At 46.6% G+C, this 27,143-nt stretch overlaps 1 protein-coding gene across 24 annotated transcripts in view; it reads right to left on the minus strand.

The window, feature by feature from the left end:
* Positions 1-222: 222 nt before the first annotated feature.
* Positions 223-27,143, minus strand: part of DTNB (dystrobrevin beta) — a 224,464-nt gene continuing 197,543 nt past the window's right edge. For 9 of the 24 annotated variants that reach the window (XR_011139935.1, XM_068936647.1, XM_068936643.1 and 6 more), the window contains 5 exons: positions 16,509-16,668; positions 10,020-10,109; positions 6,703-6,756; positions 3,020-3,055; positions 223-1,456 (listed from right to left, as the gene is read on the minus strand). Coding sequence is in view for 22 of the 24 variants with exons in the window: in XM_068936647.1 (XP_068792748.1) it covers positions 3,051-3,055; positions 6,703-6,756; positions 10,020-10,109; positions 16,509-16,668 (309 nt within the window). In the remaining 2 variants the exon portion in view is untranslated. Of the gene's footprint in view, positions 1,457-3,019; positions 3,056-3,169; positions 3,224-6,702; positions 6,757-10,019; positions 10,110-16,508; positions 16,669-27,143 lie in introns of all 24 variants that reach the window. The other 15 variants (XM_068936640.1, XM_068936637.1, XM_068936638.1 and 12 more) reach the window with 3 other exon arrangements.

Here is a 27,143-nt window from a genome sequence, read left to right on the forward strand (position 1 = left end):
TAGCAGGTCCCTGAGCAGGGCCATTGGCAAAACATCCATATTTTAAGCAGTCTAAAACACGCTCATCGTGAATCAGCATTGCCACAACCAGAGGAACTTCTGGTAATAATTCAGCTAATTCAGCCGAAAGTGTACAAAGACGGCCATGAAACCTTCCACGTCCCCACAAGTGCACCGTGTTTGGCAGGCGAAAGCTAACACGTTGAACCAGGTTATCATCACTTTTCTTTCCTTCTTGACAGCTCATTCACAATATTTATATTCGACTAAATCTGTGGCCACCACGTATGTTTATTTTTTCTCTCCCAAAGGGTTGTAGGTACCGAACGAGCACTTTCCGCCAAGAACCAACGCAGCATATCGGTTCAGACAGGAAGAAAAGCTGAGAGTTGGTTTCAGGGTTTATCACTCCTTTCCATTCATCACCCTTGATAAATATTTATAGATGCATTAGGGCACTCAGCTCCTTCCACTAAAAATAACATTCCTAAGCACCAAGAAAAAAAAAAATCACTAGTGATTGGAACTGATTACAATGTTTTCTCAGCAGCTATAAAAGTAGAGCCTAGCAAGGATTCAGACGGTGGTGAGCTTCTAACCTCAGACTACACGGCTTTGTTATTTCTCTTAATTTTAAACAAAACCCAACTTGACTCTTGAGAATTAATGCACAGATGCTAATCTAAACCTGGCAGTGGTCGTCCCGGGGCTCCCTGCTTGCAAAGAGAAGCCTAAAGAAAAGCATAGAGGCAGGATTCCCCAGGAGGCATTCGTCCAGGGGTTTATGGCCCCATCGTTACGGTTGCTCCTCCTCTTGCGGTGCACTCCTCCACCCTTGACATGCCCTGTCGTTTACTCTCAGAATGACACGCAACATCAAACACTGTGGCAACCAAACATTAATAGACAGCGCGGTGTTTTTAGAAGGTGGGTTCTTTTTGAAGGCTCTGTGCTCATTGCGCCCTTTGCATTACACGCGAGACAACGCAAAAGGGGGTCTAAACCCGCTTTTTTTCATGCATGCCAAGGGGTCAGGAGTCGAGGGGAAATAACCAGCACGTGACGTAATTATGACACCATTTGGTAGGAAATAATAATAAAAAAAAAAGATTAGTACACTTTACACGAGAGGGAGTATTATCTTTCCTTTTTTTTTTTTTTTTTCTTCTTTTTTTTCCTTTAACCCTCCCGTGAATTGCTGAGTTCGATGGGGCATAGTCTGATTACCGTTAGCAAACACATTAATGAACACAGTACATGCAATAACCTAAGAGGCAAATGCCCACGGAGAAAGCCCTCCAGGAGGTTCAGAGCAGGCTGCTTTTATCAGCAAGGTGGTTGGGATCTTTCACAGCTGCACGGCGGTGAACGTATGGGTGGAAACGCGCCTCTTCCGAAGGACGTGGAGACGTTTTTGCAACATAAGCTCACTGCGCGACCCTCCGTGCCTGCGCCGCTGGAAACACACAACGCGGGGTGAGGAACGCCTTGCGCCCGGAGAGCCGCAGGGGCTCCCCGCCCGCCACGCTCCTCGAGACAAGCTCGCGCCCGTTCGCAGAGCGGGACCTGCCCGCGCTGGGACCTCCTGAACCTTCTTGTGGCTTCCCCAAGGTGCGGCGCCGGTTTGGTAGGACGCTGCGCCTCCTCGGAGGCAGCCGGAGCCACCAGCGAGGTTCAGGAGGACGTAGCCGCAGGCATCCCCGGCACCGCGAACGGGACCGCGAAGAACTTGGAGGAGAACCACTGGCTTTACAGGTGATGAGAAAGGGGTTTTGCCTTCGCAGACGTGGTGGTTTTTTTGGACTCTTTCTGGAGGGCAAAGAAACCCTGAAGGAAGTTTTTCTCTCTTATTTTGTCAGTTGTCTCTAATTTAGCGCTCATCGGTTCCAGCCCTTGGCTTTGCTGGAGGCACTCTTGGAGAGCAGGGAGCTTCTGGTCTTTACATCAGTGGTTAAGGGGCCAACGCTGTCAAAGACCTCCTTTTCGCCCAAGCGTTATCTAGCCATTAGCGCTAAGGCATGTTAACAGAAAGCCACACACAGTTCTCCGGCGCTAACTTTGTCTCTAACGGTATAATTTTACTCCTTCTTGAGTTACCAGATTGTTTCCCAGCCTCGGCAAGACTTGAATTTCTCATGTAAAAAAACTATCAGGAAAACTCGCAAACCACTATCAACTTGGGCTGAGTCTGACCTGGTGATTTAAAGAGGAAAGTCTGCTTCTCCTGTCCGGTTTCTACAATTAAGCAATCTGCCGACTCCAGGTGTAACAGAATAAGACCTAGACAAAAAATGTCACCCACCCTCTCGTTCCCACTCCCTTCCTGGCTAATGAAGCGTGTGCCTACGCTACGTTTTCCAGCCACACGAACCCTCCTCCCTCGTCCCATTGGAAACGGTGAAAGATCACCTTTGTGGCTACGGCCAATATCACGTGAGCGGCTCAGAGCACAGAAATCCAATCCGGGGCCCTCCTACAAGCTTTTCCCACGGGGAAAGATAGGGATCTCGTTCCGGTTCTTCAGAGGCATTGTCCACATAGGACTCGCGCTTTCTCTGCTAACACTGTCTCATGCTCTCCAGCCACCTGTTTCTCTATCCATCTGTTGTGCCTTATTATAACCGAAGCTGCGAGCTCTTTAAGGGTAGAGATTGTATTTTTAGTACATCTGGATAGCGTCCATCACAATAGGGTCCTATTTCCTGGCTGAGGCCTCTCAGTATAAAAGTAACGCTTATAAAATAAGGGATAACGTTGGCAATGCTGGGCTCACCGACGTTCACGAGGTATTCCCGCTGACTGCAACGGCAGAACTAATAAGGTCTTAATAAGGAAAACTCGACGCTCTTTTGAACGGTTAGGGAGCAAGTGACAGGCAGGGAATGTCCCTCCTCTTGCACGGATGTAGAAAGCAAAGGACAACGGCAGCAGGTTACCAAGCGCTCGGTCATACGCGTTACGGCAACGGCTATAGAGTAGTGCTACTGTAAACGTGAAGAAAAAAGATATCCATACTTACTTGAACTACTGTACAGTCCGTGGTCTTCTATCTAACCTGTAATATAGGGGAAAAGAAACGTTTATGAAGTAGGTAATTTTTTGTTCTTGTAAAATCAAAAATCTAACCCCCCCCCCCTTCCCCCCCACCTCTTACTGCTTTAATAAGTACCTCTCTTTTCAGGACTGCAAACAGCTTTACAGGCATTCGGATAAATCTCAAGCCCTGGAGATACAAGGTGGGTTACAGAAGAGTTCCTTACCATACAGGATCACAGAATAGCTGCGGTGCGAAGGCACCCCCTCGAGTTTAGCTAGTCCAATCCCGCCCTGCTCAAGGCAGAGTCAACTAAAGCAGGTTGCCCAGGACCCTGTCCAGTTGGGTCTTGAATACTTCCAAGGATGGAGACGCCAAAATCTCTCTGAGCAACCCGTGGCCTTGACCACCCTCACCATAAAAAAGTTTTTTCTTATGTTTAAATGGAATTTCCTATATTTCAGTTTGTGCCCATTGCTTCTTGTCTTTTTATTGGATACTACTGAGAGGGTCTGGCTACGGCTTCTTTACTCCTTCCCATCACGTTTTTGTACACAGTGATAAGATCCCCCTGAGCCTTCTCTTCTCCAGGCTGAGCAGTCCTGGCTCTCTCAGCCTCTGCTCGTATGAGGGATGCTCCAGTAGCTCCACGTCTCTCTTGTGCTGGGGAGCCCAGCACTGGGCCCAGCGCTCCAGCTGTTGTTTCATCAAGGCTGAGTAGAGGGGAAGGATCAGCTCCCGGATCGACCTGCTGGCAGCCTAATGCAGGCCAGGATACCACTGGCCCTCTCTGAGTGGTACCTGACCTGGAAACCTTGCCAAAGGAGTGACGTCTGGACGTATGTGCGAACAAGGATCCTTGTAGCCATCCTCCAGGTTTCAGGAAGGCGTAACCCAAACGGGCAGTGGAGGCTGGCTGAACTGCAATGGGGTGATGCCTAATGCAACTAGACGGATGGAGCTTAGTCAGCTCCTCTGTGCTCTTCCGGGCCTGAAAACTCTAACGTAGACAACTTCTCTTAAGATACTGCCTAATTTGTAATCTCAGTCACAAAAGACGCAGCCCATTTGGCATCTTCCTGAATGATTTCAACCGGTTAAAGTAGCATGATGTCACTGCTGCATCAAATGTACGAACTCCCCAGAGGTAACGGGAGTTCAGGGGAAGAAACGTGAGGTGGATCAATTGGGGCACGCAGAGCTCTGAAATAACTTTGTGAAGAAACTTGTGTGGAAGCCAGCGGGTATTGCTGTCCTCAAGAAACGTGTCCTAAGGGAAAGCGTCTGTGAGGACCTGCATCGCCCTTGTTCTTCAAGCTGATGCAGAAGTTTTGAAACAGGCAGGCTATGTGAAGGGGTGGTACACAAGCAAGTCACTAACACCTAGAACGGGGGACCCAGTAACTACACCACTATTACCTGGAGAAAAGCAGCGAGAAAGATGGGGCTGATACTTCAACAGAGAGGACTTAATTGTTCTTCATGTCCATTCTCGAAAGGGGCAGAAGTTATGGGCATACACTGCAGCAAGGGAGAGCCTTTCTGAACCGATGACACAAATGCAGTCACTATTCAAAAAAATAAAACCAGGAGAGCTAGAGCTCATCACGAGCGCTTGGCACTGCTGGCCGGACACTCAGACCCTGCGTAGCTGCAGTTCTGGGGTCACTCACTGGGCTCCCGCTGCAGCTGTCAATCATAACACAGGGCAGAGCATGAGAGCTTTCATCACAGCTAACCATCAGCCGGTGGCATAGCTCGGGGCTGAACCCAGAGAGTGACTCCTCCTCTCCACGTGTGCTTCGGTTTCTAGAGGAGCTTCCAGCATTTTCATAGCATTCTCAAGAGTCTAAACCCTACAGGAGGACTGTAGTTTATATATCGATCATTCCTTGATTTTTCTGCTAGATTTTCATCTAACTCACTCCATGGCATTAACAAACCACTTGATCTCTGGCAGCAATAATATTGACATTCCACAGGAAAGCTACTGGGACAAGTTCTGCTTTTGGTTATGTGTCTCCACTGCCACTGATTCCAGGGCTGATGCAATAAGTAACAGAGCAGAATTTGTCTTTCTGGGTGTCTTCTAGAATACATCACATTTCAAGTCTTCAAAATCCCCCTTTCCCTATTTCCCATGCAGGATACAATACACATTTGGAAAAAGCAGAAGCGTCATCCATTAAGAATCTAAAATATTTAACATAAGAGGAATGTTCTAGGACAAAGAGAATTCTGTGATTTAAAGCCAATGTGATACTGCTCTGAAGATTGTTGTTTTAGCTGAGGTCAAACGTATTGCACATCTCTGTGTAAACTTATCATTTCTAACACTGATGGAAAAACCATTAGGAAACAGAGCAGTCCCAAACACCTGAATGCGTCACAGAACTTACTGGACAGGAAAACCTTGGAAAACAAGCTCTTTTAGTATGAAATGTGAGACCCTTTCCTGCATGTTAGCCAGAAGAAAAATGTGCATAGAACAAAATAAGAATAAAAAGTTCAAGTTTGCTTATGCTGAAATTAGATCTGGCTCAAGTAAGACAGAAATGCTTGGGCTAAACTCGTCCCTATCCGAGTTTCTTCCTCCAGCTTTGAGTAAGTAAGGCAACAGAGCTCCTTTCACTTAAAAAATGAAAGATGAAGTAGCAAACTCCAGCAGTCCCTATCACTGTCTGCTAAGGTCTTCTTTCTGATGGGAGTACTCTCGGGGCTCGGTGATGGCTCTCTCAATCTCAGCAATAAGCTGATTGCCAGATTTGGGGTCAGGAGGGTATTTTCTCCCCAGATTAGCCGGATAGAGATTGTTAAGGATTTTGCTCTCCTCTTCAGTTTGGGCAAGGGTGACATGAGGAACAGATATTCTACGGACCCTTCTAACTCCAGCATACACTGCACGGTTGTTGGCCGGTCTTAGGGCTGCGCTCCACGCCTGCGATGACCACTGCCAGTCCTGTGAATAATATGCTAGCACAAGTTATTTATTCATTCACACCGAAGAAAGAAGTGGTCTGGGGAGGATTAGTATCTAGCCCTGAAACCCAGGGATATCAGAGATGAGAGAGACCTACTGTGAAATCCCATTTGGCCCATCACATTGCCTACACAGCATTATCACCGACAGAGTAATTTTGAACTTTTGGCCAATCTAGTTTCTGTGTTCAACCCACGGTCACAGAAGGCAGTGGTTCATCAGATGACAGCTGTTTAGTGACTTCACTGGCAACCAGCCTGCCGTTTGGTTTTTCTCATATGCTATTCCGTTCGTGTGAACCGGCTTTCTTGCAGCGCTCAAACTCGTCCTCTCGTAACACGTTTCAAATATCTGTGCATGGCCTTTGTTAAACAAAAAAAACCCCCATTCTCTGAATGCACAGACTGTGGAAACCGTTGCAATGACGTCATCGCGAACCATGGCAGATGTGGCGAGAGCAATCCTAAACCGTGGCAGTGACTGGAGCAGAAAGACAAACCTGTTGAGTGTCTGCAGGTGGCGTAACAGTAACAGCAGTAACACGAGGCTGCCTCAACCTCGAATCGTTTGCACCAAAAGCCCTCTCTTGGGACCCTGAAAGGAGAGCTTGTGAATGCGAACCGAGCTTGTACAGAGGAACAAATCAGAAAATGGTTTACAGTCCAGAGACCATATTTTGTCCTTTTACCTCGGTCCTTCCCATTCTGCACTTTTTCTGTTTCTTCTTCATCCTCTTCCTCTGCTTCAAAAAAAAAAAAAAAAACACAAACAAACAAAGCATGAGACAAGGAGGCGAGAGAGTAGATACTTAGGGAACTTTTCTGTGGAAAGGAAGAACTGGCTTTTCAGGCATAGCTGATATTGGAGGGGATGAAGGGCTGGGGAGCAGGCTCCCAAGCAGAACTTGGATGGAAGTGTTGTCATCCTTCCTATGGGCACAGTGTCTATTCACTTCTGGTGGTAAAACAGTCCCCACTTCATCCTGATCAGATGCGTGGAGGTTGCAAAGTGCTAGCTGGAAGCAGCATCTGCATCGTCCAATAAGGTTGCATCCGGCCCAGGGCCTACTGGGACCAAAGTCCCTTGTGCACTCCTATTTTAGCACCGTAAGAAACAAAGAGCTACGCAATACACACGGTGGAAAGGAAGTCAAGGCTCAAAACCCAAGGTCAGCTCTAGGAAAGAAAAATGAACATGGTTTATGGTGATCCAAGGTGAAAACCCGCAGGTTCCCTCCTGAAATTGTAGAGTTTACCCATTTAGGGTGCTCAGTGACACCAATGCTCACAAAAACCACTGGGACAAAGCTATGTAACTAACAACAGGCTGTGCCCTGAGAGACAGGCTCTCATTTTATGTCTGAGAGCTGGTGGTTCATTATATTTGACTCCAGTTAAGATTAAGAGAGTTTATGGCAAGGCTCATATTTATGGAGCAGCGAGTGGGAGCAGAAGGTCACATTCTTCTGTAGATGGTGGGTCCTATCTCTCTGTGCAACATTTCAATGAGACCTATGTAAACAGGTAACGGTCATTACGAGCAGCGATATCACTTCTGCCTGTTTCACGTGCTGCCGAGAGTAAAGAAAGGGAGGAAAATCCTGCAATAAAAGGCACAATTTGAAAAATTTAGGCATTTTGAATTACTCTGATCAAAGGGGATCTTGATTAGGGAGTCATATAAACATTTGCTCTCTTTGTTGCTTTGATAACAGGACCAATGATACATATGGGATTGACAGTGCTTCTGCATACTCACTGGTGGCTACCGATGGGTCCTTAATGCCAGTGCAGAAGAGACCACCGACAAAACCTAACTCGCTTTCAACAAGAAGAGAAGGGGCTTCACAGTTTGGGCCCAGAACTTGCCTCCTGCTCAGCAGCTTTGTAGGGGCTCAGCACCTTCAGAAGCATTACGCTTGTCCTTGGACGTCAGAAGTATGCATCTTTTTAAGCTGCTTTTGAGTAAAAATGGTATCAGTGCTTCCTATCCAGCACCTAGTCAGCACCAAGAGTATGACGACTACCAGCACAGGGGAAGGCAGATCGGGGGATGATCAAACCATCTATGAGGAGCCCATACTGTGTACAGAAATAGGTAACCTTCTGTCAGCTATACCCTGCAGCAGTGTTTCTTTCCGACGTAATCTGTTTTCTGGGTTCATCCAGAGGTACTGAGAGGCAAACAGGAGGCGTGGGTAGCGCGTACAACAGCGGCTCACAAAACGCTCAAAACACAATGCAGCTATAACTGGCGGGACCTGGGGCTGGAGGAGGTGTATATTCTCACTGTTCAACTCCTGGACAGTACGTGCTAAATCCCACTGACTCTCATCAGCTGAGTATAACTCATACTTTTCCTAATTTATACAAACGAAATGATTTCAGCTACTTTCAAGGGATCCTTCTTTAGTATCTGCATATCATCAATTAGGAGATTGTAATTAATTTTATCTTCACTCCCTTGTGAACCATAACCGCGTTGCACAATACCTGACAGGACTGAAATGACTGTCAGCAGCGCAGATCTGGTTGGTTTTTTTTTTTTTTTTTTTGCATTTACCAAACTCTTAGGGATTTCAGAAGGGAGCAGGAGATGAGAAGTTTTAGCTGACGTTTCAACTCTGCCACAAGGCACCCTGGACCAGACACTGAGCTCAGCTATACCAGTGTAAAACTGTTCTTCTATTAAAAGCAAAAAATAAATTACTGCAGACATCTGTTTTGGGCAGAGAGTTTGTTCGCTGCGTTTCAGCCCAAAGGGAACAGAACTGTGGGTCTTGGAACATGGTGATTTATTAAAGAAACACAAGGCCCTTTAACTATAATGGCACTAGTGATTCCTGCTGTAATACATGAAAGACTTTATTAACTCACAGCTGCCTTTGCAGCCAAGACACAGGATTTAGACAAGGTGAATTTATTGCTCAGCAGTAAAATATCAACCTGGTTTATAACTAGGGTTTCTGCTTTATAACTATGAATTCTCTGTTAAATGTGGTGGGAACAAAAACTCTAGCTAGTTTTAAGATGGAGCTTGATAAGTTTATGGAGGGGATTATGTGATGCAACTACCGGATACAGAAAGGGGCTGGAGGAGGCGCCTTCCAGGTCTGTGAGGAACAGAAACTGTGAGTTTCAATCTGAATGCAGAATGCTTGCCTTCTTTCTTAAAGCAGAAGGCCCAGGAACAAGCTGCTGGAATGCTAAATAATCATATACTTCATCACTGACAAAGCTCGAGAGGCACAGCATCGTCCTTGGACTAGAGCATAAGCTACCGAAGCCCAATCAGCGTGTTTACTTTCCTTGGCATGGTAAAAATGCATGAAGGGAATAATTACCTTTTTTCTTTTCACATCACTATTTAATGCCTTGTTGAAATGGGACTCACGTACATTGTGCTATATATTTGTGAGTACTGCATCTAATGGGGATTCGTTTTAGAGTAGTCTCACCTGCTGTTAAAATATTGCAGTCATTAAGCAATAGTTTGTGCGCGCTTACTCAAAAATCTACTCTGACTTCTAACTTCTAAGCTTTTGTTGTTAAGGAGCTCTCATTTTCAGAAATACGACTGTAAAAGTGGCACTTCTCCTGTCCAGTAAGTGGTCCAAGACATGCCTGCACGCTACTCTGGAAAAGGTTCTTAGTACCATTACATATGCACAAGCCAATGTGAGCAGGAGGGAGTGAGCTTGATTTTAGTCTGCTTCATAAATCATCAACAGTGATATCCGTCAGGTTTTTATCTGCAGAATATTACCTTAACTATCAGTGATAAAATCAATGGACACCCTATTCAGATGGATTTTGGGGTCCTCAATAAAGTTAGCTGTAAACATTTTCTTTCGTTTTATCATTGAAAAAAATGAACACATAATCTCGCATCATTTGTTTTAAACATAGTTTTTATAAAAAATAAATCTGAAGCTAAATCTCCAACTTGTGGCTTTTAAGCGCTTCTTTTTCTGCTGCACATATACACTGTTCAATTAACTCTTACCTGAATGAAGTTCCTTCACCAAAGACGACATTGTGTTTGTAATGGAATCAGCTGCTACCAGAAGATCATTGCGGAGGTTCCTCCTTGCACCTGGGAGGAAAGCAGACACAGAAACGTCAGGTACAGCCAACGCTGCGTTACCTTCTCCCGTCCTACTTGCACCGTGATGCTCAACCACACATCCCTCACCAAGCTCCATATATGATTTACTTCCCTTGGAAAGGAGGAGGATAGCAGTAGGGTCTTAAAACCTCTTCCTGCCCAACGGCCTCTCAGGCACCACAGCTGTAAGGCAAGACCCCTCTCAAACCAGCCTGGCTTAGTGAAGAATTTTGATTTGCTCGGGAAGAAGCTAGTTCTGCTCGACTGCCAGTCTGCTTGGCTGACTCGCTATTACACTGCTCTTTTCCTTGACAGGGACAGCGCTCATCTCGAGACAGACATCATCTCAAGAAGTACGGGTGTTTCTTCCCTCAAGACAGGAGTTGTCGGAGGCTGTCTGTTGTGCGTGCTCTTTTGTTTTGTTTAAAGTCATGACAACACTGACTTCTCTGGTGTAACAGATATTGCTGAGGTTTGAGAGGAATAAAAGATAACTGAATTCTAGTCCTTGGCAGAACTCTCCCTCTTGCATGGCCGGAGGAAGTAACACTCCTCCTCGACGTGCCACAGAGCAAGGGGGAACGGGACCTTGCAGTGACACTTACCTACCCCGCTCCAGCAGAGCGAGTGGCCCAGGCACTCGTGCTCTGCAGGCCTCTGCTAGAGGGACCTGCTCCCCACAGAGGCACCTCAAACATCTGCCACGGCTGTGCAAGTACAGCGGGGAAGAGTGAGCGCCCCAAATTTGCAAAGGACACGTGAAATGGCCACCGCCCCTAAAAGAGATGAGCAAGGCCAGCGGGAGCCGCTGCATTTCTGGGATGAGTCCTACCGCCTCTTGCTGACTCTGAGAAGATAACGATCTTGTTATTAACCATCTATTCTGACTTCTCCGCGTCGGTCCCGTTAGAGTGAGCTGTATTCTAATGGCAGAGCCTCCTGTTGATTTCAGTCCAATTTGGTCGCACCCCAGCAACCGCAGATGTCACAGACGTGACTTCCTGTTCTTATGAAGCCCCCTCTCCCCGGCACCTTTTTGAGCCGTGCAGCGTTGCTACGGTTTTATTGGGAGGCTTTGAAGGCATCAGTTCATATTTTCTGCCCCAGCAGGTGGTCTTCAGGCGCAGTTTCTCAGACTGTGGAACCGATGGCCCAGAGCCGGGGATTTGCCGGGAGCACGTCCTTGTAGCGTTTCATTGGCCTACCTCTCGCCATTCCCTGCATTTTCACTCCTCATAGAAAATGGCTTTAGGCAGTCTGTTATCCAACACATGCACCAGATGTCCAAATCAGTGTAGCCTCCAGGAGTCCTGCTTTGATGCTGAGTATCTGACAATGCTCTAAGATCTCTATGTTTAGGATCCTGTCCTGTCATTTACTCCAGCAAGGGCAGGAAGACAACACATGTGGAATTAACAGAGACATCTGATGTGACGTTCTGCAGCTGTACTGAACTGCAGTAATGACAACTGTACATTACACGTTCACTTTTGTTTGAAGTTGGATGCCTCTCTCATTCCAGACACGCTGCTTTAATCTCCCAAATGCTGCGCCGGCTCTTGACTCTCCTCTGCGCAACTTCGTCCTTAGTTGTGGCGGTGCGCGATCGCCTGCTGCGACCTTTCGCCTATGGATTTCAGTGCTGTTTTAGCACTGTCAGCACACGCTACTGAGCTGCCGTGCTTTCCAATGAGGTTTCTTTTTACTCCAGGTTGTGTTGCCAACCGAGCAGCGGCACCGCCGACACAGTAACGTGCGGGGCATTTGTAAGCGTGAGCAAACGCTGTGCGATTTACGGGAGAAAAATGCAGACCGAGGGCCAACAGGTCTGGGGCCTCTGACTTAGCGGAAGCCTCTGCATCTCAGAAAACGCCAATGGTGATACACGACCGAAAGGAGACGCCTTTATCCAATGTCCTGGACGTTGTCGTTGCATGCAAAAGTAAAGCAGGGCCGCTGCCCTGCTTGGTGGCACTTTCGACAGTGAAAGGTTGCAACTTTCCAACCTGTATCTCCTGCGAAATGAGGGAATAACGTTAGCAAGCCTGTCTGGACATCTATGTGCAGGAGCCTCTGGAAGCCCTCCTGGCTGGTAGTATCAAATTATTTTATTATGTGAAAACATAGAGATTTTTATCCTGTTTCCTGTGAATTTGCCTGATTTTGCCTGATTAATGTGAAATCGCAGTAATTGTGCAGATTGCCTTTCCGGAAGGATCATTCCAGGAAACTTATTAGGAAGTCTGCTGACCATTTTTCTTGCAAGAATTTTTTTCTAGTTGCTGAGAGAAATAAGCTCTCTCTGTGGTTATCACAAGACGAACGTTCACCTTTGTTTGCAGAGGTGGATTGTATTTGCGTCTCAGGAGTCCTCAGGGACTGCTTTCTTCTCTTTCAAGATGATAAACAGCAGCATTAGTTTTCTAATTAGATGGTGACCGCTGTATTTGAGTATTTCACCAGCAATACCACGAGAGAATTCTTCTAATATTGCATTACTGTGTTGTCCCTGTGGTGAAGTGGGAGATCAAGAGATCACCTATGGAGGAATCTTATCTTAAGGCCTACTACCAGAACCACTGAGATTCAGTTTTTCAAAGGTTTCCTTCTCTAGATCTGTTTAATTTCCTTCTGACCCTGACAGGGAAGCTCACAGAAGACTTGTGATCTAGGAGGAAAGACAAGATGTAGGCTCCTATTAATAAGAGAAGCTGATGGCCCTACCCATTAGTAGGTCACCTCAGCAAGGAGAAGTGGAACAGAGCTGAGATCTTCACTCCTCTTTCCTCTTCCCTTCCATTGTGACATTTTTACAAGAATCTAGTAGATAGGCGTAAGGTAGCAAAAATAATTTAAATATTTTCTGTTAAAAAACATAAGATAAATGGCACTTTTCTGCAAGAATTTTATAATGCAGGCATCGCCTATAGTTTTTTTGCTGCTGCGCCACTAGCAATACCAAGCCGCTGTGACATGGGTGCTACGCAAGTCCTTCGCCCAGCCCCAAGAGTTTTATGCAACACCTGATACGTTGCAACATATATCTGAGATGCTGTCAGATCTTAAAACCTAGAAGAAGCAGGTTTCCACTTCAGGCAATATTGACAGGTCCTGATGGAGTTCATACCCTCATGAACCAGTCACTCAGGGAAAAGGCATGAATGAATCCTTGATTATCACATGAGCTCCTACAAGAGCCAGGAGTCTGAGGAAGGCAACTCTGACTGTAAACCGTGCAGAGAGAACTTTGCTTTGTCATGGCTTTTGCTTGTGTCTCTGAACAGAAAAGCAAATGAACAGAGAGCAAATTTTGATGCCAAAGCAATATTGCAAAATGAAAAAAAAGTGTGTCAGTTAACGTACTACTATAATCATGTGCTCATCGCTCCTAGCTGCAGGAAGGAGAGCTTTTCATCTCTTTGTACTTTCCTCATTAAAAAAAGGAAAGGGGAAAAGGATGAACCAGATAGAGCAGATTTTCTCGGGAACTCGTAGGACTCCTTGCACTGCTATTCCACTTTATGCAGCCTGGAAAAAAGAAAGCCAATCTGCAAAGGGGGAAGGAAAGGCAGCTGCCAAAGAAATCAGTTGAGAGCTCTCGGCTGTACCATCAAACTCGCTGCAGAGATGAAGAGGAGGCGACTGGACCACCCACAGCAACAGATGGAGTGCTGTGCCTCTGGTATTTGGCATCTTGCCTCTCTGGAAATGCCTGCTTCTGCTGTCGTTTCTGGAAGTGTTTAGAGGGATGAGGAGCTTGTTCCTACCGATGGGATCGGAAAAAGACATATCCTACTCACAGAGGGGTTGTAGATACTCAGTGTTTTCGGACTGGACTTCTTTCATCATCTCACCTGCGCGCTGCCTGAAATTTTGGAGAACAAGTAACAGAGCCTGTAATTATACTGAGTGTGCTGAAGGCTTGCAGTCCTTGCTGTAACCCTCTAGACTCAAATGCTAATTAAAAGTATTCCTTGCTAATTCCTGCTCCTCTGCCACCATTTTGTAGTCTCCTTCTTACCTTCTTCTGGCTGCAGCTCATTTTCCAATTAGCAGCTGGTAAATGCAAATTGCTATTTAAAATGTGTTTGCTTACCAGATGTATCATCAGTTCCATGAAGTTTATCTTCATGGTTTCTCTGTTTTGAGAACACCATTCATCTGACAAAGGCATCTGATACTGATATTCACGATCTTCCCTGGCCAGCAAGAAGCACGCTCCTGAGACAACACTACTTGCAGTTTTGTGATAGCAGTCCGTTAGGGAAACAGTGGATTTTCTGCCTTTTCTTCCTTTATTATCGGTAGGTGAAATACAAAATACGAGTGGATGTCCACCTCAAGAAATGTGGCTAGGGAAGGTCTATTTGAAAATAACTAGGACTGAGGTCTTCAGCTAACAACCAGGCCATGCTATAGCATTAAAGGTCCAAAGGGTTACAGGCAGATGTTTCTACTGTAAAATGTAAAACAAAACAAATCTGCTACATGCATCCTCAGGTGGATGTTTGTTCCTAAGCTGAGATCGCATCGGAGTCTCCTGTGGCCCCGTAATTCAGAAACCACCTCTGTGTTTGTCAGAAGTACTCGGGGAGCCCAGCTCCTGGAGATGTTTCTCTCGGAGCTCTCCACCCCAGACTGCTTCTGGAGTACTGAAGAGTTAGCGTTCTGGACCAAAACGGGCAAAAAAGAGGAAGAGAGTGCACAAAACCTGAGTGACACCACCCCTGAGAAAACCAGAATACGGGCACCCATTCTTACTGAGAACGGCTTCTTTCCGTATGAACGCAGTTGAAGTAGATAGAGGTAAATAGCTACTTTCCACCTTCCTTTGCAGTGCAATGGCTCCCTGAAGGTAAAAAGCTCTTATTTGCCAAGTCTTCTGATACCAGCCTGACAGTCATGTCTTTGTTTGCCTTCTTCTAGCACTCCTGGAGAATCAAGCCTATATTCTTCCTCCTCTTCAGTATCTGGGGACAAGGTTGTGGTCTGTATTGGGTAGAACAAGTTTCCATTTCCTCTGGTTGTCTTCACATTTTGAAGCACTTTTTGAGCCAAAAATGGCCTTGACATGGAAAAGTCAGGTTTTTTTTTTTTTTAAAGGTGCCGGTAAATTTTTTTTTTTTAAAGAAGCAGCAGCTAAGTATAAACTCACACTACCTACAGAAGGTGGGGACTAAAAATATGCATGTTAACTGCTGCCCTGATTTTCTCCAAAGCACTATAAGCTGTAGTGTACAGAAATGGACAGCTTCCCCTGGCAAAATGCATTCCATTTGAGCCTAGACGTATGGATTTTACCAAAGAATCAGAGGACAAAGTGTACAGAGAGGAGCACAGCCAAAACTACCCGATTATCCAGCGCTGATTGTGTCTATTTATCGAGCAGTTGGTAACAATGAGATTAGGCAAAAAAGGGTATTTTGGTTTTGGTTTTTGTTCTTTTCTCAAATGCAAAGGGGAGTAATGTGCAGAAAAGGTGTACAGGAGATAACAAGAAGTTCTGACCTCTAGCTGAGAGTGAGGGAAAGTCAGTAAGGGAAAAGGGGGGGGTCCACGCTCTTACGTGCCCTTGGTGTTGAAGGCACAGCAGTGCTGGCCAGCATGCACCGGACGTAGAGGGGTCCGGTTGGATACCTTGGCCTCTGCGTGCTCCGAGAGCACCCGGATGTACCCAAGGGACCTCCAGAGACGGTTGTGTTACTGCTCCATGTCTTTACATTTTCTCTTCTGTTTCTTCATTATGGTTTTCCTTTCTTCCCTTCTCTACCCTGCTTTGCATGTTTAGTACTTTTTCCTTCTTCTCCTTCTAGGGTTGCTGCACCTCTATGTATTGGGGAGATCTTTGAGTGTTCACAGGTGTGTACACCAGCTAAGTGCTCTGCCCAGTACAATCTTCACTGATTTGCACTGCAAAATTTCAACTTTCTTTTCACCTCATAACCAGGAGACAGGTAGCTAAATGTCTTCTGGATAAGAGTGCTACTTGTTTCTCTGCTTTTGGTTATTAAAGTGCCTTTTTGCTTAATCTTTGGGTCACATTCTAATAAAGGGTCTCTAATTTTCCTCTTGCAACTCACTGCGCAGTGACGTAAAGCTCAAATACACACTTTGCCGATACAATCAGTTTTGAACGTAGAGCTGCTCCATTACTTGCAGGCATAACTTTGTGAGATGGGAAGATCCCTTCCTTGGAGGCAAGATCATGATCACAGAAATAATTCCATTAAGTTGTAAAGATTAAAAATATGCCCCCAGTCTACTTGGTCTAGAACGCAAGAAAGTGTTTCATTAATTATTGTATCTAAATTGGTAAGTTACATTTGTGTCATACCCCATAATGGCACTTTTAAGACCAGATGTGATCCTGCTTTGCATGACACTCACCTTGTGTGAAAGCTTCCTGAACATCTCCCCCGACACCTGCGAGTGAGTCCTGAGGGACGTGCGTTGGGGTAGAGCCAGCTGAAGTGGATCTGACGGGCATGGGCATCGGGCGGCTCGCTCCGTGGGTGGGCGAGGAGTGTGCCGAGCCTGCTGCTTGAGCCTGGATGGGAAATGCAAGACACAGTTTCCAAATTCTTAACTTGATATTTTTTAGGTCAACGTCTAAAAATAATTCCGTAAAAAAACACGTAAGGGAAGACACTTTACCAAAATATTCACGATCTGAGTAATGTCAATGTATGATCAGTAGACACTAAACTACTCCTTTCGCACTGGTGAGGAAGGAGAGGTGGCAGCACGCAGCACTGGGTGGCTCACGACTTGGGCTAAAAGCCCTGCAGGCTGGGCTGCGCACGTTGCTCACAACCGGTTCCTCGGGGGTCGCAATGTCTGGGATCTGAGCTACGGCCTCTAAACCATACGGTCACTCTGTTGCTCGTCAAACATCATGTTAAAAAAATAAAGAAACAGATAGAATCATCTTCACAGCTGAAAAGATGCCATCAGCTACTCTGCGTCTGGCTATCTTTCCCGTAGGCAACAACATGAAAAACCCTAGAGCTGCCAGGTGGCACCGAGATGGGGAAGGTGCCTCCTCCCACCACGCCGGGCAGACATAGCAGCCCCAAGTGTCCAGTTTTATGCGCACCTACAGTGACATTCAAGAGACCCATACCAATTTGGATTAGTTCAGGAACCAACATTAACTTAAGGGGGAAAAAAACCCCACAATTGCCTATTATTAAATCAAAACAAAGAAATGAAATTTGGGAACCTACTAAAAGAAAGACAAGAGCACTGTTTTGTAACGTACAGGTAGCGTGTTTGGAGCGCAAACAGAATACCTTTGACCAGAGGTTGACCAAACACACACAGGCCATACAAATGATTTATTAATATTTGTGCAGGAAGTTCACATATCCTACTAAAATTGTTTTTTTTTTTTTTCCTACATTTTCTTCCATCTAGTCTTTAACAGCCAGACTGGCCAAGAACATCCCAGGTTGCCTTTCCGCGGAGCCTCGGGAGCGGCTCTGCAATAAGGATAGAGGTGGCTTCCCAACCCAAGCTTCAGCACTCCCGTAGATCCTCCGGCTCTCCTCGCGTGGGGTGAACACAGAAGGGAAGTGTTGGTCTCAAGGGTCTTTCAGACCCTAGCGCTGAGCGTGTGCTAGAAGTCTGCTGAATTTCATAGCGAATGACAAACACAAGGAGAATAACTTTTTCCCCCGTGGCTTGAAAGCTCCGAGCTTCATCGGCTTCAAAGAAGACGCTGCCGGAGCAAAGCCTCCAGAGCACAACCTAAGCCAGACACCGTCGTGAGGAACGAGTGAAGGAGAGGGACTGAGGAACGCGCGAGGAGAGGAGAAACACAGGACGCTACCGACGTGCGCTTGTTGGCGCCACGTTTTCTAAAAGACCATTTCCTTAAGCGCTCGCTACTTGACGGCAGCAAGAGCGAAAGCGAAGAGGTGCGTTGGTCAAGCCGTGCATCTCTCCAGCTGCTTCAGGGCATTTTCAGAGAACTCGGCTTCTCGTCTCCCTCTTCCCACCAGTCACTGCGGAGGTCTCTGCAGCCCAGCTCCGGAGGGGCAGGACCCCGCTCCGACCCGGCCGGGGCCGGGGGGCTCTGCGTCACGCCGGGAAGCCGGTCCCCTCCGCACCATCGCTCCCCGAGAGCGAAGCGGTGATCTTCTGCGGCGGCGAAGCCCTTGCTCCGAAGTGCTGCGAACGCCCGGAGTCCCATTTGATTGTTAGCGATCTCGTTATTGTCCGCAGTGATTTGTCTCTTCCCGCAATCTCTAAATCTTATCGCTCAGCTCCGCACTCATTACAGGTCAGTTCTGTCTTGCTTTGCCAGCGCAGATTTATGATCCGTAGCTGTATTTATAGTTAAACGCTGCGTGCTGACATCGATCGGAGGAAAGCTGCTCCTAAATAATTACAGATTAAGGGCATTAAAACTTTGCGGCCCCGCTGAATAAGGCTTGTGTTTTTGAGTTGGATCTCCGTCTTCTGTTTTTAGGCCATTTAGGCATCTTTGCTCTGCGTTTCCCTCGGCACTTTCCTCCGTGCCCGGCGGGGCCAGGGCCGGGTGGCACGTACAGTCGCACAGCCCGGACGTACCGCCGACACCGCCGGCGAGAGCAGCACGTCTGACACGAAGCTCTGGCGGCAAAACCACCGCACGTCTGCAAAGTGACCTGGCCGGGAGAGAAGACAAAGACCCGGCGGTGCCGATTTCAGCCACGCTCGCATCAAGCCTGCTGCCGCGTCCGACTTTCTGTGCAAAACACCCTCGAAACAAGGTGTTGCTCGCGACCAAGTAAGGACAGCTACACCTGCCCTCCAATTTGTGGGGCAGTGTGCCTCAGGGCCCAGGCTTGGGATTAAATGTAACACGTACATCTGCTCCCGGTTGCTTTGAAACCATGTTAATACGGCAGGGATTTACAGAGCTAGGTAAAACAGTCTTGCAACGCTCGTACCTGCAGAGGAGGAGGGAAAGTTGTGTCTTCCAATCCACGAGTGAATAAAGAAAATGCATGCGCAACACCAGCGACTTCGCTTCCCTGCACCACAAACTACAATAAATCCATAAAAAAAGGACCTGAAAATGCACGGTAACCGGCAGGAGCGTCTGGATTTGCATTCGGCTGTGGAGAAAGAGGCCGCGTCCACCGCTCGGAGGTGCCGATTTAGTCCGGAGCCGGTCCGGCAGGGCCTGGGGCTCGGCGCGGGCAGCAAGGGAAGCATCTCCGGGCAGCAGTGTTTGCACAGGCCCAGGGCTGTGATTCGCAGGAAACTGCTCTTTCCCTCTTTTCCTCCCAAACTAAGTGTCAATCCTGGCAGCCACTTAGATGAGGAAAAAAAGCCCATGCATAAATTAAGAACTAAAAACAGAACTAAAATAAGCATTAGCGCCCACATCAAAGGTAGAGGCCAATTCGTTGGAACCCACCGTTCCCTACAAGAACGCTAGCGTAGGACGCAGGAAGTATTTCATGTTTTGAAATTGGTTCCCTCTCTTCCACCTCTCGGTTATGGGACCTCAGTACACATTACTGTTAATCACTTAAGACCACTTTATAGCGGCAGGTGTGAGAGGGATTAAAAAGGAAAAGCCTTCTACAGATTTTTTTTACTTGGAAAAGCAAGAGTTCAATTACTAGAGTAAGACTTTATTACTGACCTCTTCCCTCCCCCAAAACATATTTGCCTGAACCGCGGAGGGCCGAATTCTAGTCTGCAAGGCAAACTCGACCCACTCCACACAGCTCTCCGCATGCGGCCCATGGCATTTTTTTGCAAACGTGCCCTCTCCTTGGATCAAAAGGAGACCTTGAACACTGGAAACGTCAGTTCTCATGGGCTGCAATCCGGTAGTAAAAATCAAGAGAGCAGCACCCAGACACGTTTCAGCTACATTAAGACTCGAGCCCTCGGGGAAGGGAAATCCTTTATTTACTGTCATCCATCTTCCAGACATCTTGTCTATATTCTTCGAGCAGGTGGCCAAGCAGTTGGGATTGAGCTGGGTTTTTTTTAACCGCTGGGCACGCAGACGAGCCGTTGCCTCTCTGCGCACCGCAACCCCTACGGCAGAGGGGCTGAGATCGCCCCTCGCCTGGCGTTCCTCGCAGCGACACAGCGCCCGGAAACCTTAGCAATGCTGAGAAAGGCTTGCAAATGCGCACACACTCACACACACACGTATCTCCAGCTTCAGGGCGGCTCACAAATGCTTGCTGGAAACGTGACTGGAGCTTGCGGAGCAGGTCGGCAGGTTCAAACCTGCTGCTGTCCTCTGGGCTCCCCTGGACCAGTACAGCTGCAGCCCTTTGCGCGTTTACAGCTGCTTCTCGCAGGGCGAGCGGGACGTGCCAAGCCTTCGGGCTGAAAGCTCCCACCTCACAGAGGTCTCAGGCGTGACCAGGCGAAAGAAGGGACTTCTTAAAAGGTCTGGTTCTGTGAAGGGAAGAGGAGAGTGCATACCTACCATCCAGCTGGTATAAAAGGCAGCCCCAGCCTGCCAGTTTGCAGCTTATTGAAAAGAAAAGGTGGGCTACCTTCTCGATTGAGGTTGGAATGAAATTCAGACACTGTTCCAGCAGAAAATTAAGTCTTGAGAGTGATCTTATTAGGAAAAAAAAAAAAAAGAGGAATATAGGAAGTCTTCTACAAGACCTACTACCTCTCTTCACTCCTTTTGACTAACAAGCTTAGTATTAAAAAACCTGTTTTTATTGAAAGATGAAGATGAGAACACAGATACATCAAGGATGGGAGCGTTCATTTCCGAAAAGTCTTGAAGAATCTGACAGAGCTGGGATGAGAAAAACAAACTCAAAAGCCCATCTCTCGCGGTTGTACCGCATCAAACTAACAAATGACAGGGATACTTTTGGGTCTAGAAGTTAATCCAGAATCACTGGTAGAAAGGACTGAAACTGGGTACCATCTCCCAGCACTGCAGGCTGAAAACCTAGCTCAGCTGGCCCATAGATGAGGAGTCGCTAGCACTGAAAGGTGCTCCCGGCTAGGGATGAGCAGGCGAGCTCTAACTTCAAGAACATTTAACATCCACACGGTGAGGTGCAGGTATGCATGAGTCAGGTCACAAAAAAAGCCTGAGCTTATTATTAAAGAAAGGGCAATCTGGAATGGCCTTCCTAGCCAAGGAGGGAAGCATCTCTCACTGCTGCCTAGAAGACCAGTGAAAAGGCACCCCATGGCAAACACTAACACTTGTCAAAGTACAAGAAGTCCTAAATTTTTTGCACTGCCAAGGCCTTTACCAAATGACAGGTGGCAAAGGAAACGGTCCAAGCTATTCCTGCATGTGCATTGCATGTGTCATCTTGCAGGGGCTGTTTCAGGGCCCTCAGAGTTTGTGTCTCTAGGAGGAAAGAAAGAATCTGCTCTCCTTGTGGCAGATTACTTGGGAGATCTTTGAGGCCAGGACGCCCATCACATGGCTGTTTCTTTCACCAACGGAGAGGATGTCTTCGCAGGTCTAGAATGGGAACTGGAGACCTGCACAAGTCTGTCTAAGCTTCCTGGGCTAAATGAGGAGCAGAGTACTTTTTTGGAGCTGCCTCTGATGATTCCTTTCTGCTCGTGACTTGAATCTGACACAGAACGAGTATCTATGGAGCTATTTCCAAGCCAATACAAAACCCAGGCATTGAATGCATGAAGAAAAAAGGCAATCATCAGGCATCGAATGCATGAAGAAAAAAGGCAATCATCACGTGCAGAACTTAAAACACAAAAGTAGCACTGGATTAAATGAACAGAAGCTTTGAGAAGGAAAGGAAGAAAGACTGAATCCAGGTAGATTCGTAATGATGCACTCACAAAAAGACAGGGCAATAAATAGATGTTGATTCAATCTCAGCAACAATCTCAAGGGGGTGTTGGGGGTGTTCATAGCTGCACACATTTGAGAAGGACTTCATGAATATACTCCGCAGGCACTGCTGAAGCAAAAATTACTGTTGTCTTCAGTGGCTAGATGTACTCCCAGTGAGAGCATACACATAAACAAGTACTTGAAGGAGAGAGAAAGCGTGTTTTTCAGGTTGACATGCGGTTCTCTAGTTCCTGGTAATATCTGTTTTCCTCTAATTCCAGAAAAAAATAAAACAAAATAGATCTATTTTACATATTGATTGCTCTCTTCTTATACTTCATATAGTGCACGCACTCTCAAATAGGCCTGGATGTTTTCCTTCTGCACTGAATGATAACAGGGCCTGTGGAAAAAATGACGTATGTGGAAAAATGATGTATGACCTTTTGACAGTAATTATGATGCATATATAACGCAAAAAGAAACAAGGATGCATAAGCTGTCTTTAACCTGGCCTTTCCTAGCTGTTACCATTATTGATATTACCCTGTAGAGCGCTCCTCAACCTACGGCTCTTGGGCAGCATGTTGTTTACGGGACCCTCCAACGAGACCCGCAGCCCCCAAAACACAGAAGATTAAACAAAGGAGGATGCTGAGTACACAAGAGAGCCAGGGACGCTCGTAATGACTGCTGGCCTTGCTCACAGCCTCGGCTCGCAGCGTCCAGAAGGAAAACACTCCTATCCTAGAGCGCACGTTATCTACTGAGAGAGCAAGAAAGACATCTGGTAGACACCGACAAATCTGGAAGCAGAAAGAAACAGCAGAAGAGTCCCTGTCAGCAAAGGCAGAGAGAGTGCGAGCCACAAGTGTTACGGGGCAACACCGGTGCTTGGCCTGGAGAAAAGGAAGCAGTGGGAGGAAGTGCTGATTTTAATTGTGCCTCTGCGCACATGGGGTAAGTGAAGCAGAGCAGCCTGGCGAGCCCACGACAGATTATGGACATGCTCGGGAAGGGCTTCCAAGGCTGAGTAAGAAGGCGTCATTGAGAGCAATGCAATAAATCAGCCTCACAACCTTCCTTCTCCAAAGATCGACAGCAAAGAGAGCGCAGGAAGAAACGGGGCAAGGTCATAAACACTGGTGTTAAGGCTACTCCTCTGGATTTTGAAGCTGCTAAAGTGGGTCTGTGTCGGGGCTTTTGTTTCAGTACCGCCACTCCCCAGTGCAGGCAAGTGCATTTTCAGCTTTGCTCAATAAAGAGACGGGGCTACGGAGGAGCAGGCACGGGTCTGCTCCTCCAAGGGCACACTGCTGCCCAACTTGCAGCAAAGAGACCGGAGGCAGGTCTGAATAGGTCTGTAAAGTCGTGTGCGAGTTTGTTGGCCTATGAAGAGACGACTGTGCTCTGTGGAATTACAGCCTTATTAAAATCCCGGGAATGGACACGTTATATCTTCTTTCTGAAAAATGCACCAAGGAGGACACAGATGATGGATGTCAACTTTGGAAAAGAACTAAGGAAACCTCTGACCCAGCTCCTGAAATGTTTGGGAGCTGACTTAGATTTACTGGCACAAGTTTATCGAGTCTTATATACAATAGTTTTGAGGTTTAATTTAACAAAACCGTAATATTTCCTGAAAAACCTTGAAGAGGCAGAGCTCTGGCCCTTGCCTCAAAGATAGTTGAAGAGAGGTACAGGAAGAAGTGACTGTAATAGCTTTTAATAGGCATACAAAATACTCTCTCACCATCACTTCCTCCCTTGTCCCAACAGTTTAACTGTTGTCAAATTTTCTACAGTCATCATGACATCACTGAAAAAATTAGGCAGGAAGGGACCTCAGGAGGAGCCTAGTCCAAAGGCCTCCTCAAAGCAGGGTCATCTCCAAAACTAGATCAGGTTGCTCAGGACTTTGTTCAGCTCATCTTTGAAAATCCCCCAAAATGGAGATTCTACCACCTCGCTGGGCAACCCGTTCTAGATTTTAACCACTCTCATGGGAAGGAGTTTCTTTCTTATATCCAGTCAGAATTTCCCCCACTGCACTTTGTGAACAACGTTGCCCCTTGCTCTGTCTCTGCACACCTCTGAGAAGACTCTGGCTCTGTTTTCTCCTAGGTCACCCTTTAAGTGATGGACGGCTACAGTTAGGTCCCCCCTTTACCTCCTCTTGAAGCTAAAAAAAAACCCACCCCAGCTCATATGTCACATGCTTTAGCGTCTTAACCAGAAAGTTTTATAGACGTTGGACACCAGGATAAATTTTTCCATTGGAAGGATACTGGAGCACTGGAACAGGCCACCAGAGAGGTGGGGGATCTCCATCCTTGAGGTTTTCAACGCTTGCCTAGATGAAACCAGAACTGACTTGATCTAGTGCTGGCAGCAGTCCTGCTTCGAGGGGAAAGTTGGACTAAAGACCCCCAGAAGGTCCTACCACCCAACATTTCTATAATTATATGATCCTATAGATGCTTACTGAGAAATTAAAAATTTTGTTTTGCAAGTAATAGACATTTAATTTAATACTTTTTCGTCACTGTCATATTTCTATGGATAGATTAAGATAAAAGGGATAGTGTATACAGAGAAAAACAAAGATCCAACATTACTTAAATAAGTGACTTAGACAAGTAAACATCTCATCGTGCCCCAAATAAATTTATTCCAGAAAATATGGCAGAAACGGAGCAAAAGTGAGAATATGAACACATGGCTTACAACTCTCATTTTTTGTTCTGCGTCTTTTCTGCAGGAAATAAAGCAAGTCAGACTATGTCAAATGGCATCCAAGAAAAAGCACAGATCTTCATTAGAAAGTGAAATGGGAACGGGTTTTTTCCATCTGCATATCACACACATTCAATTTCTCATTCAGATTTACCATGCTTCCTCTGCCTTTATTTAAGAATCACGAAATGGCTCTTGAGTCTGCCTTGCTCACGTCAAGTATCACGGGGCTAAAGCTGGAGAGCTTTTAAAATATTCACCGTAAGAAATTGGAGCCCTTTTCCATGCTGCAGTGGCTTTCCTTAAAACAAAAGCCCTCTCTCTGCTCCCAGGTGCTCTCCCCGCGCGGACGGCAGCCAGGGGCACGCTGCGCTCGGTGCCCCAGCATTCGCCTGCCTGGCGCCGCTGCCTCCCCCCTCTCGGCCAGCCTCCCCGGCCCCGTGTAGCCCCGCTTTTGCAAATGGCATTGACACAACCGCGCTCGCACGTGCAAAGTAACCGCTGCTGAGCTTACCCCATGTAACAGGATCACAAAACACGATACAGCGGGAAAGGAAAGTTTTGCTTTCTCCATTCGTCACCAAAAAGCTGGCAAGCAGGAAATCAAATTATTCTTTATATGGATGTACAGATCATCAGTCTAGCCTACATCATCTGTGTTTAAAATTTCGCACATATACACAACCCGAAAGCTGGAGCGCCCTTGCGTTCCTTTGCTCATTTTGGGTCTGAGCCAAGTCAATAAACAGCATCGAGGAGTCTGAAAACAACTCGCTGAGATGCTCTTTGCGCGGAGGTTAATTTTGTTTAGAGAAGTCTTGCAATATTGGGGAAATTTATGAGTGCTGGGGATTGTAAATATTTTACCAAACAGAATAATATGGATGACTAGCGGCGGGTTAGCCGACAGCAATCCTCCGCAAAACAATCAAACAAACAAACAAGAAACAGAGAAAGTTCCTAACTTACAAGGAACAAATGACAGAAACGTAGCAGATGTTGGACAACCCGGTTTTGCTGAAAACAGGCCTTGCCAAATAGGATTTGATTTCCTTCCTTGAGAAGATTATGAATTTTATTGACAAGGGTAATTACAGAGAAATAATAGCCTTCGGAAGGCATTTGATTTAGCAACATGTGACAGTCTCAGGAAAAAGTTAGCACTAGACAGCACCAAAAAAACCACACGCTGCATGGATTAAGCTAATTGACAGATGTGAAAACCATTATCACTGGTGGGCAGTTCTCGTTGCAGGGAACGGCGCAGCAGCATAGGCGCCATCTGAGGGGTCGCGTATTACCCAGTCTCTTTGCAAACACCTGAGAACGAAATATAAAACAGCACGAACTTTTGGAAGGCATGCAAAAAGATCGGGAGACCGGTAAATCATGCCTGTGGCTGCACAGGCTGCTCTGGGGCTCTTCGAGCACGTGCGACTTCCACAGCAGTCCCGTACACCCAACACTGCACTTTCCATTGACCCGGGTGTGACTTGGGTTTGGACTTCTACAGCCACCCCACCACAGCCACGTGCTATGCACCTGCTCCTCCGGCCCGATCACTTGCTTGCATGAGTTCCCCCATCCTTTGTCACAATTTTCTTCCACACTGCAATTCCCTGGAGCAAGAGCAAGCCAATTCCCTGGAGCAAAAGCAAACCTCACGTGTGCGTGCACACAGCCACATCCAGAGCGGGCCAGAAGCATCTCTTCCAGTTAGAGGCTATCACAGTACGAACGCGGTGAAAAACTGTCAACAATGTTGCAGCCATTACCACTGAGCTAACAAAAATAAACTCTGTTTATTGCAATTTCAGGTACTTTTTTCTGTAGTCAAGCATTGTGAAAACTATTGCTTAAAAAGGTGAAGTGCTGGGGAAGGACATTATTGGTTGATAAAGACCTACTGTGGCCTAAAATGAACAGAATCATTGAAAAATATAGTTGGAAGAAATCATCTAATCCATCCCTTTACACCACAGCTGGACCAGCTCTTCATAATCCCTTTCTGACACATGTTTATCCAACTTGCTCTTAAAAACCTCTTCATTAAGATTTTCTTAAAGTCTAAATGAAATTCCTAAATGAAATTTGCAGTAATTGAAGCCTGCTGCATGACCCAGCCCTGCTGGATGGGGACAACAGTTATTCCCTTTTTCTTTCCAGTTATCTTTTCTATATTTGAAGGCTTCTAAAAGCTACTTTCAGTCCTCTCTTCTTGAGAGTAAGCAACCCTGGTCCGTCAGTCATGTCTGATGAATCAGAGACTTAGAAAACACGAGTTTTCTCGCCGATCCTCTCCGGACTTTCTTCATCTTTTTGTAAGCCCAGTGCCCAGCACTGGACCCTCCCGCAGGCCAGGTCGCGCTGAAGACAGCGGAGTAGAAGGCTGCGTTTGTGTGTCTTTGTGTGTCTGAACCACAGGAAGTTCCACCTAAACCTAAACCTGAGAAAAAAACTTCTTCGCTGTGAGGGTGACA

This window comes from Struthio camelus, chromosome 3, assembly GCF_040807025.1.
Source record: "Struthio camelus isolate bStrCam1 chromosome 3, bStrCam1.hap1, whole genome shotgun sequence".
Taxonomy (NCBI): domain Eukaryota; kingdom Metazoa; phylum Chordata; class Aves; order Struthioniformes; family Struthionidae; genus Struthio; species Struthio camelus.